Consider the following 12415-nt stretch of genomic DNA (forward strand, 5'->3'; position numbering starts at 1 on the left):
TCTTAATGAGTGTGGGTCAGGTAGCTTTTATAACATCACTGTTCTAGATCTCTTTTGTTTTCACAAAGTGAAAAACAATGTAGCCTGAGATCTGCTGGCTGTGTTACCCTCTTCTAGTTTTGTATGGAGCTTCTCTTTCCTTTGCCCCTATTTTTCCTGTTTTTCTGACTTTGAATTAGATTCACAAGTTACTCATTTAGGGATTTATCTGTAGGGAGAGTTTGCTTCATTGGTAACCTAAATTTATAGGTCCCAACTCCTCCACCCCCACTACCCCCACCACTCTAGCACTCCCAGGGGTTTCTTTGCACTCATCCATAGGTTGGAGCCTGCAGAATTCCTTCCAATTGCTGCTACTGTTCTCAAAGGGCCTGCAAAGTTTCCAGTGAATGCATAATAGCAATTTTGGGTTTCTTTGGCTTTCAGGGCTGTCACAAATTTGTCTCTCTTTTATTTTCTTATGGGCATTTTCTGGTAACATGTGGCTCTTAACAGCTATTGATGGTTTGTAATGATCCACTTGTATTTTGGAGTTCATCATATTTTTTCACCTAGCGTTGTTATAGATGTTGCCAGTAGGTGTTTAGTTTTGGTGTTTTGGTTACACTGTCAGCCTTTATGGGAATCTTGGGGGAGAGTAAACAACTTTGTTGCTAATATCATTTTCCCAGAGTTCTGTTTTTATTTTTTAAGTTCAAGTCATTTGCCCAAGAAGGGAGGCCAAGTTGTTGATCACCTTTAACATTCACCCTTGAGAACTGGTCACAGACTTTATGGGTCATTTATTTCAAGCCCTTCATTTTATCTCTAAGGATATCTATAAGAAAACCAAATTCCAAAGAGGTTAAATGACTTTCCAACTACTTAATGTAAATCTGAGAACAAGAATCCAGTTTTCTGGATACTTAGTTCAAGTACCCTGAATGTTAAAACAACGTTTTTTTTTATTTATTTAATACTCAAAGGTCATACTATATTGAATTTTAAAAAGTTAACATAAATTTTAAGTTAATATTTAATGGATAATATATTTTTGTAAAGTTCTAAAAATTATATAAATATGAATAACTGTTTTCTCCCAGAAGGAAGAAATCCATAGATACACCATTAGTATACTTACTAATATGTTCAGTATTTTGTATGAGTCATAGTGAATTAAAATAATTGTCATTTTAAGAACTATTTTTATCTGTACTTAGTTCCTTGGGCTGTTTCACTGGCACTTTTTTCTCTTTTCCAGGTACCCAGTAAAAAGTAAATAAAGGAATCTTTTAATTAGAATTTAAAAGAATGATCAAAACTACTTGAACCTGGGTTGAAATTCAATTTCTGTTTAAATTTGCAATATCATTTATTTGAGTGGCTGCTATGTGAGCTAAGCATGTGGTTTTACTTTTTCTTTGCTCAGTTTAGTCAATTCTGTACCTAATGTTGTTTGTGCTTTTTAAAAATGGTGCAGAACGTCTGTACATAGGGTTAAGTAGTAAGGACTATGGCTCTCTAAAAGCTTGTCATGCCCACAATTTTTTTTCCTTGCCAGTATAAGAGTTCTGTACTTTTTTCCTAAAAAAAAAGTTATTCTTTATAAAAAATAGTTACAGTAAATTTTCTAGTTCTATGTAATTTTCTTTCCATTCTGGTCTCCACTGGTTATAAATAACACATGACATGACTTTCAAGGTAGAAAGCAGGGATCCATTTTGAAATGTTCTGTAAAATAAAGAGTGATCTATGGTTTCATATGATTTGGGCTGAAAGCACTTGGGCTTTGCCAGGTCATCAGAGTTCTGTCAGGGGAATCTATTATTGTTCAATATGCTGGGAGTGGTGTAAGTACTTTATTTTATGTTTATCTTATGTAAGTATAACATCAGGAAAAATCAATTCTAGACACTAATACAGTTTTTAGAATAGATCATACAGAACTAAGCTAAATTTTATAGTTGTGAAAGATGGAGTTCAACATTAAGGATTTGGATTAAAGGGGGATTTTGAAAAATGAATGAATAATGATTTAATTCCTATAAAATATTTTAGAAAAGGTTCTTGAAAATAGGGATCCTGGGTGGCTCAATGGTAAGCATCTGCCTTCGGCTCAGGTCATAATCCCAGGGTCCTGGGATCCAGCCCTGCATTGGGCTCCCTCCTCAGCGGGAAGCCTGCTTCTCCCTCTTCCATTCCCCCTGCTTGTGCTCTCTCTCTCTGCCAAATACATAAATAAAATCTTTAAAAAAAGATTCTTGAAAATACTAATTTCATACCTTTTTGTTTCTGATTTTAGCCTAGCTCCTTCATTTGAGAATAAAACATCTCTATCTTATCTATACAGGTTTTGGAAAATTGCAGAACTCTGGGACTATACATGTTTGTATATATGATCCTATAAGACTCCATAAGCTTTTAATGTATTTTTTCTAGCTGTCAACTTTATACAGAATCTCAACAAGAAAGACATGAAGTAACAAACCTTAATTTCCCCCATTACAAACTTATGAAATGCTAATATTTACTTGTGTGGATTGGTAAAAATGACTTGCCAGTGGTCTTGAATCAGAATTAGGTATTTTTCCTACAGTCTTTTGGCAACTATTTTATATGGCCTCACAAATGAATTTAATAGAGTGGAATGTTTAAATGACACTTAGTGTTGGATGAACTTCTTTAGTGACCATATAGAAGAAGCCTGTAATGCACATATAGGAAAGCCTAATGGACTTCTTTTCAAAAACTTAAGTTTTTAGATCTTTGAAGATAAGTAAATAGTAAATAAGTGATTTTTTTTTTCTTTTCAAATAACTAATCTTATTGAAGGGGTTGGAAGAGAAGGGAACAGAACCAGTATTTACTGAATGTCAGTGACATGCTAGGAGGCACTGTGTAAGGTGTTTTATATGACTTTGTACCTATTCCTTCCTACATTCCTGTGAGATATATTATTAGTCCCATATTGTAGTTGAAAACCTTGTGCATTTGTATTTGTAATAAGTAAGAAAAAAACCCCTGAAACTTAAAGCTCCAATTTTGTACAAGTTCATCCTTCATGCTGCTACCAGAATTCTTTTTTTCTGAAATACTGATTTCACCATGCTGTTCTGGCTAAAATTCTTTCAAAATGCCTTGTTGCTTACATGTTCCAAGTTCAGACTCCACAGTTTGGCTCCAAATAACTCTTTGAATTTCACCCCTTCATTCTTCCTTCACATTTTGCCAGGAATACTCCCTTCCACTTTCCTTTTTTCTTTCACCTTTTCCTTCTGTACTATTCTTCAATTGCTTTATTACAGATCTTTAAAGATGCAACTAGTGTTCTTTATTTATTTTTTTTAAAGATTTTATTTATTTGAGAGAGAGTGAGAAGGTCAGAGGGAGAAGCAGACTCTCCGCAGAGCTGGGAGCCCGATGTGGGACTTGATCCCGGGACTCTAGGATCATGACCTGAGCTGAAGGCAGTTGCCTAACCAACTGAGCCACCCAGGCGCCCCACAACAAGTGTTCTTTAAAGATGCAGCTAGTGTCCTGTGCTCTTTGGAGCTTTCAGTGACTGCTTCACAGAGGAAATGTGTCTTTCCATTGTGTTCCTTTAATAGTTTTTCTTTTTGATTTTATTTATTTATTTGACAGAAAGAGATCACAGTAGACAGGCAGGCAGAGAGAGAGAAAGGGAAGCAGGCTCTCCGCTGAGCAGAGAGCCCGACACAGGACTCGATCCCAGGACCCTGAGATCATGACCTGAGCCGAAGGCAGCGGCTTAACCCACTGAGCCACCCAAGCGCCCCTCCTTTAATAGTTTTAATGATTATTTTAATCCTTTTAAATTCCTTTTTAAAAAGATTTTTTTATTTATTTGTCAGAGAGAGGACTCTTGAGCCTGTGCACAAGCAGGGGGAGCAGCAGGCATAGGGAGAAGCAGGCTTCCCGCTGAGCAGGGACCCTAGGATCATGGCCTGAGCTGAAGGCAGACGTTTAACTGACTGAACCACCCAGGCACCCAATCCCTTTAAATTCTTATTTTTTAGACTCTGAGCTCTTATAGGCTAGGAATTGTTTTAAATCTTATGTCAAAGTCTGCTTCATCCTTCTCTTACCTTTCCCCATTTTTTTCCTTTTTTATTCTTTTACAAATAAGTATAGACAATCTACCACATGCTTCCTCTGTTCAAGGACCTAACTTAGTGTTTATTAAATGGGTGGGAAGAAATATGAGACTTGGGGAGACATTACTAACTGTATTATTAGTTTATTATTTTAATCATTCTAAGCATGAAGATAATAGGCCCTTGCCATTTAAAGGGGGAATAGCCTATCAATTTCACAAACTAGTAGGGAATGTCTGGATAGAAGTATTAAGGGAAAACACAAATGATAGTTATTTTGGTGTTGTATATTTGGACTCAAACCATGTTCATTTTTGAAATCTGCCCTTGGCTTTGCTTTGTCAGCCAGAGACATGACCTCTGACTGTTGATTGCAGCTATGGAAACAACCACATGCCTATTTGCTTATCCAGAGAAAGAGCTAATAGAACCACATGGAGGAGTAATTTTGTTATTGCTTGCCATTGGAGTTGGAATCTAGTAAAAGTAGATGTATGATTGGAGTGGTATTTAGATGAAAATGTATTCTTCTAAAATATCTTACTGAACAATAATAAAAGTAGGTAGTTTTTATAGAGCAGGTACCCTCTAATAACTTACTGGTCCCATGAGGTAAATGGTGGTATTCCCATTGACAGGTGAAGAAACAAAAGCTCAGAGATGGCAAGTGACTTGTGTGAGGTCACATAACTAGTTAAGTGGCAAAATTAAAATTCAAGACTAGGTCTGTCTGATTGAAACTATGCCCATTTCATTGTGCTGCTGGCCTTCCCTTGAATACTCATTCACAGACTCATGTCCAAGTTGAAGAGAGTGAATTTACCATGGTAATTGGAATTCGAGATATCAAATTATTGAATTACTTCATCTTTGGCAAGTTATTTAATCTTCTCATTCCATTTTCTCACATGGATAATAATGCCTGCCTCCCAAGATTACGATGAGGAATAAATGAGGTAATGTATGTGAAAAGATACTGTGAACTATAAAGCCCTATACTAATGTTTGGTGGCATACTATTAATGCTATTATTATTACATGCTTTAACATACTAATTCTACTTCCTGCATATTTCTTTCTTGTTATCCTTTTTAACTAAGAGGTTTGGCAGCTTTTAAAGTACCATTGTGACTGTGTTCCATTAATAAGAAACAGTATTTCTTTAGGTGTAAAAAGTTCAGATAATCCTAAGATAGAAGACATTAGAATAATACAGTTTTAACTGTTTGAAGAATTAAGTATCCTTAACTATTTAAAACTTTATTTCTTTTAGTTCCTTCTACACCACAAATTCTATTTTTTAAAAAAATTTTTATTTCTTTTCAGTGTGACAGTATTCAATGCTTTCTGCACCACACCCAGTGCTCCATGCAATCTGGGCCCTCTCCAATACCCACCACCTGGTTCCCCCAACCTCCCACCCCCCCGCCTCCTCAGAACCCTCAAATTGTTTTTCAGAGTCCATAGTCTTTCATGGTTCACCTCCCCTTCCAATTTCCCTTAACTCCCTTCTCTTCTCCATCTCCCCTTGTCCTCCATGTTATGTGTTATGCTCCACAAATAAATGAAACCATATGATAATTGACTCTCTCTGCTTGACTTATTTCACTCAGCATAATCTCTTCCAGTCCCGTCCATGTTGCTACAAAAGTTGGGTATTCATCCTTTCTGATGGAGGCATAATACTCCATAGTGTATTAGACCACATCTTCCTTATCCATTCGTCCATTGAAGGGCATCTTGGTTCTTTCCACAGTTTGGTGACCGTGGCCATTGCTGCTATAAACATTGTGGTACAGATGGCCCTTCTTTTCACGACATCTGTATCTTTGGGGTAAATACCCAGGAGTGCAATGGCAGGGTCATAGGGAAGCTCTATTTTTAATTTCTTGTGGAATCTCCACACTGTTCTCCAAAGTGGCTGCACCAACTTACATTCCCACCAACAGTGTAAGAGGTTCCCCTTTCTCCACATCCTCTCCAACACATGTTGTTTCCTGTCTTGCTCATTTTGGCCATTCTAACTGGTGTAAGGTGATATCTCAATGTGGTTTTAATTTGAATCTCCCTGATGGCTAGTGATGATGAACATTTTTTCATGTGTCTGATAGCCATTTGTATGTCTTCGTTGGAGAAGTGTCTGTTCATGTCTTTTGCCCATTTTTTCATATGATAATCTGTTTTTTGCATGTTGAGTTTGAGTTCTTTATAGATCCTTGATCTCAACCTTTTGTCTGTACTGTCATTTGCAAATATCTTCTCCCATTCTGTGGGTTGCCTCTTTGTTTTCTTGACTGTTTCCTTTGCTGTGCAGAAGCTTTTGATCTTGATGAAGTCCCAAAAGTTTATTTTCGCTTTTGTTTCCTTTACCTTTGGAGACATATCTTGAAAGAAGTTGCTGTGGCTGATATCGAAGGGATTACTGCCTATGTTCTCCTCTAGGATTCTGATGGATTCCTGTCTCACGTTGAGGTCTTTTATCCATTTTGAGTTTATCTTTGTGTACGGTGTAAGAGAATGGTCGAGTTTCATTCTTCTACATATAGCTGTCCAGTTTTCCCAGCACCATTTATTGAGGAGACTGTCTTTTTTACACTGTATATTTTTTCCTGTTTTGTTGAAGACTATTTGCCCATAGAGTTGAGGGTCCATATTTGGGCTCTCTACTCTGTTCCACTGATCTATGTGTCTGTTTTTATGCCAGTACCATGCTGTCTTGGCGATCACAGCTTTGTAGTAAAGCTTGAAATCAGGTAATGTGATGCCCCCAGTTTTATTTTTGTTTTTCAACATTTCCTTAGCAATTCTGGGTCTCTTCTGATTCCATACAAATTTTATGATTATTTGCTTCAGCTCTTTGAAGAATACCAGTGGAATTTTGATCAGAATAGCATTAAAAGTATAGATTGCTCTAGGCAGTATAGACATTTTAACAATGTTTATTGTTCCAATCCAAGAGCATGGAATGGTCTTCCATCTTTTTGTGTCTTCTTCAGTTTCTTTCATGAGTGTTCTGTAGTTCCTCAAGTACAGATCCTTTACCTCTTTGGTTAGGTTTATTCCCAGGTATCTTATGGTTCTTGGTGCTATAGTAAATGGAATTGAGTCTCTCATTTCCCTTTCTGTATTTTCATTGTTAGTGTATAAGAAAGCCACTGATTTCTGTACATTGACTTTGTACCCTGTCACGTTGCTGAATTGCTGTATGAATTCTAGTAGTTTGGGGGTGGAGTCTTTTGGGTTTTCCATATAAAGAATCATGTCATCTATGAAGAGAGAGAGTTTGACTTATTAATTGCCAATTTGGATACCTTTTATTTCTTTGTTGTCTGATTGCTGTTGCTCGGACATCCAATACTATGTTGAACAAGAGTGGTGAGAGTGGGCATTCTTGTGTTCCTGATCTCAATGGGATAGCTACAAGCTTTTTCCCATTGAGGATGATATTTGCTGTGCGTCTTTCATAGATAGATTTGATGACGTTCAGGAATGTTCCCTCTATGCCTATACTTTGAAGCGTTTTAATCAGGAACGGATGCTGGATTTTGTCAAATGCTTTTTCTGCATCAATTGAGAGGACCATGTGGTTGTTTCTCTTATTAATTTGTTCTATCGTATTGATTGATTTGCAAATGTTGAACCATCCTTGTAGCAGGGATGAAATCCACCTGGTCATGGTGGCTAGGATCTTGTTGAGAATCTTAGCATCCATATTCATCAGTGATATTGGTCTGAAATTCTCCTTTTCGGTAGGGTCTTTGCCTGGTTGGGGGATCAGGGTAATGCTGGCTTCACAGAAAGAGTCGGGAAGTTTTCCTTCTGCTTCAATTTTTTGAAACATCTTCAGGAGAATAGATGTTATTTCTTCTTTGAATGTTTGGTACAATTCCCCAGGGAATCCATCAGGTCCTGTGCTCTTGTTTTTTGGGAGTACACCACAAATTCTTACTGTATTTTCTGTTTGAATTATTTTCCGAAGTTAAATTTGAAAGCTATGATGGCTTATTTCCAGTAATTGATATTTAATGGCTGTCTTCAGTACATTTAGTCTTAACTTTGTTTTTGAGCCAAACACTATACACCCACAGTAGTCACCACTGGAAAACTCTAGTTCTTATGTGAGTGCAGCTGGAGCTTGTGTTTAATGTGGTTTTTTAGCTCGATTGTGTCAGTTGCTTCCATATGCATATTGCTTTTTACATAAGGAAGATAAACTGTTCCCTTTTCTTGAAATCCTTGATGCCTAGTGTGTAGTTTTAAGCCCCTGACAAAAAATGGTGCTGTTTCTTTTCTACCACATAAAAATCGAAGAGGATCAGGGTGCTTCATTTATTGAGTCAGTAGTAGTACTGTAGAATTGCACTAGACTTTCAAAACATTCTTTGTCTGACTGATATAAATGATCCTTAATAGTTTCTACTGAACTGATAGATTTTGCAATAGAAAGTTATGAAACAGTTTTGAGTGCACAATATAGTGTATTAACTGCTGGGCCCAAGTTTTCGCATCCGAGAGACCACCAAGGAGCCAAGATCCGATGCAGTCACATGAGGATTTATTTGACAAGCTTAAGCTTGGGACCAAGTATACCCGTTACAGCGGATTTGGGACTTGGACCCCGAGCTTAGTTAAGGCAGGGGTATTTATGGGTTCTTGTTACTAAAGCAGGATGGGGATTCTTGGACCAAAGCAGGGTGTGGCTTACTGGAACTAACGCAGGGTGGGGGAAAGTTCAGCCCTTGGGCATAGGGGTCTGAGATGGCTGCAGGAGCTAAGATGGCTGTACTTATGCTAAGGCTAAACCTTAGGTGGGATGGCCTTGATATTCTCGGCCTCCACATTAACTGTGGTGAACATCTGAAATTTTTATGTTATGAAACTATTCTTTGGTAATTTGTGATTTTTTTGTTAGTACTTGTAATATATATTTTCCTTATGATAACCAACTTTATGGTGTAGCTCAATTTAATTCCAAAATACTAATGTTCTTTTCAAACTGCTGTATTAACCAGAAAATGAAATAATGTGACCTGTAAATTGCCTCTTTTTTAAAATAGTATTTGCTTCTTCATTCATGTAGACAATAGTTACATGATTTTCAGTTGTACAACATAGTGATTCAACTTTTCTAAACATTAAGCCATGCTCACAACTATACCTACCATCTCTCATCATACAGTGCTATTAAAATATCATTGATTATATTCCTTATGCTGTACCTTTTATTTCTATGACTTATTTCATAACTGAAAGCCTATATCTCCCATTCCATTTCACACTTTTTGCCCATACCCCCATTCCCTTCCTCTTTGACAACCATCAGTTTTTTCCTCTGTATTTATAGGTCTGATTCTGCTTTTTGTTTTATTCCTTTGTTATTTAGATTTTACATATAAGTAAAATCATACAGGTATTTCTCTTTATCTGTCTCAGTGATTTTACTTAGCATAATGCCCTCTAGGCTCATTGATGTTGTTGTAAATGGTGTGATCTCATCCTTTTCTTTTTCTATTTTTTTAAGGTTTTTTTTTTTTAAATTTCTTTTCAGTGTAACAGTATTCATTGTTTTTGCACCACATCCAGTGCTCGATCTCATCCTTTTCTGTGGCTGTGTAATATTCCATTGAATTACTGCTTGTATTCTCTTCTAGGCGTTTGATGGTTTCAGTTCTCAATAAACGGCCTCTTTTGAAACTAAACTATTGCTTAAACTGAAAAATGTATGCCATTCCCCTCATAGGCACTGTGTGGCTTTGGAGTTAGATATAGATTCTAATTTCAACAGTAGGAAAAAATGTTAAATTGTAGGGCAACAAGTTAACATATTTGCATCTCAGTATTTCTTTTCTTTGCTAATGACACTTCACTCTCAGTGCAGTTTGGAAAATGAGGTGAGCTAATGTGTGAACACAGCTGTAAATGACAAAGTGCTATATGAATAATATTTTGACATTTGCTCATTTATGGAAATTTGCATAAAAAGAATTTAACTGCTTGATTTAAAAATAAAATCTCCTCCATGTAATAAAATTTTAGGATAAATAGTATACATTTAACAAATATCCAATGGTATGATAGTATAAATGTTAGAAGTTTGAATACAGGGATGAGCCTCTCTTGTTTATTTGACAGAGACAGTGAGAGAGAGATCACAAACAGGGATCCCACTGAACAGGGAGCCTGATTTGGGGTTCGATCCCAGGACTCTGAGATTCTGACCTGAGCCAAAGGCAGACGCTTAGCAACTAAGCCTCCCAGGTGTCCCTCTTCTTAAACTTTTTTATGTAGTGATAACATGCATTCAACTATTAGTATTTATATATATATATATATGTATATATATATATATATGTGTGTGTGTGTGTGTGTGTGTATACTTTTTTCTACATTCTAAATGATACAAATGTGTGTTTTTATAGGTTTGCCTGAATCCATTATTGCAGCTGCATGTTCAAGAAGTGGCCAGAGAGTTCTGCATGTTGATTCGTAAGTTTATCAGTGGTAGCATTTAATACTTCTTAAATGTCTCTATGCAGAATTGCAGTTCAAATACACTTGTATGTATATATGTGTCTATATATGTCATGTATAAACTAAGTTAGAAACGTAATTGGAATTGTTTAATTTTCACCCAAAATATATGAAATATATAAAATACAAGTTTTATAATTCTTTGCTATGAAATAGTGATCTGTTTTCTTTGAGAATTAACCATAGCATAATTTTTTCTCATGAGTGATTTTGTTTTTTAAATGATAAGTATGCAAGAAACTTGGAAACCTAACACTTGCTTTTTTTCTTTTGTGAGTGTGAGGGTGTATACAACCTGTGTGTGCTATTGTATTTTGGGCTTCATATTTTCTGTCTTATTGAAGTATATTTGACATACAATATTCTCTTAGTTTCAGGTGTGTGACATAATGATTGGACACTTAGATACATTGGGAAACATCACCACAATAAGTCTAGTTACTATCTGTCACCCAAATTAAAACATTGTATTTTCTTTTGATGGGAACTTTAAGATTTACTTTCTTAGTCTTTCAAATTTGCAATACAACATTACTTACCATAGTCACCATGCTATACATTACATCCCTATGACTTATTTCATAACTGGAAGTTTGAGCCTCTTGACCCATTAACTTATTGCACATACCCTCCAAACTGCCACCCCTTTGCAACCAATAATCTATTCTATCTATGAGATTGGTTCTATTTCTTTTCTTTATAGATTTTGCATTTAAGTGAACTCATGAGGCATTTTGCCTTTCTCTGATTATTTCATTTATTTACTTATTTTTATTTAAATTCAACTAGCCAAAAAAAGAATAAAAAATTTCAATTAGCCAACATATAGTACATCATTAGTTTTAGATGTAGTATTCATTAATTCATCAGTTCCACATAACACCCAGTGCTCATCACATCACATGCCCTCCTTTATGACCATCATCCAATTATCTCATCTCCCCACTGACCTCCCCTCCAGCAACCTTCCTTTGTTTCCTATCTTAGGAGTCTCTTACAGTGTTTCTCCCTCTCTGATGACTTCACATTCAGTTTTTTCCTCCCTTTGCCTATGATCCTCTGTGCTGTTTCTTCTATTGTACATATGAGTGAAACTTTATGATAATAGTCTTTATCTGCTTGACTTATTTCACTTAGCATAATACCCTTCAGTTCCATCCATGTCAATGTAAATGGTAATCCTGTACCTTTTCAACGGAAATCCATCCTTTCCGATGGCTGAGTAATATTCCATTGTGTGTATATATATATCCCACATCTTTATCCATTCATCTGTCAATGGACACCTGGGCTCTTTCCACAGTTTGGCTATTGTGAACATTGCTGCTCTGAACATTGGGGTGCAGGTGCCCCTTTGGATCACTACAATTGTATATTTGGGGTAGTGCAATTGCTGGGTTGCAGGGTAGCTCTATTTTTAACATGTTGAGGAATCTCCATACCCTTTTCCAGAGTGGCTGCACAAGCTGGCATTACCACTAGCAGTGTAAGAGTGTTCCCGTTTTTCCGCATCCTTGCCAACATTTGTTGTTTCTTGTCTTGTTAATTTTACTCTTATAGCTAGTATGAGGTGGTATCCGATTGTGGTTTTGATTTGTATTTGTTTGATGCCAAGCGATGTTGAGTATTTTTTTACGTGTCTGTTGACCATTTTTATGTCTTTTTTGGAGAAATGTCTGTTCATGTCTTCTGCCCATTTCTTGACTGGAGTATTTGTGTTTTTTTGGGTGCTGAGTTCGATAAGTTCATCTTAGATCTTGGATACTAGCCCTTTATCTGCATTGTCATTT

At 36.4% G+C, this 12415-nt stretch overlaps 1 protein-coding gene across 3 annotated transcripts in view; it reads left to right on the plus strand.

The window, feature by feature from the left end:
- Positions 1–12415, plus strand: part of CHM (CHM Rab escort protein) — a 227111-nt gene that overhangs the window by 17343 nt on the left and 197353 nt on the right. For all 3 annotated transcript variants that reach the window (XM_059384576.1, XM_059384577.1, XM_059384578.1), the window contains one exon: positions 10514–10580. In XM_059384576.1, coding sequence (XP_059240559.1) covers positions 10514–10580 — 67 coding nt within the window. The remainder of the gene's footprint in view (positions 1–10513; positions 10581–12415) is intronic.

This window comes from Mustela nigripes, chromosome X (genome assembly GCF_022355385.1).
Source record: "Mustela nigripes isolate SB6536 chromosome X, MUSNIG.SB6536, whole genome shotgun sequence".
NCBI lineage: Eukaryota > Metazoa > Chordata > Mammalia > Carnivora > Mustelidae > Mustela > Mustela nigripes.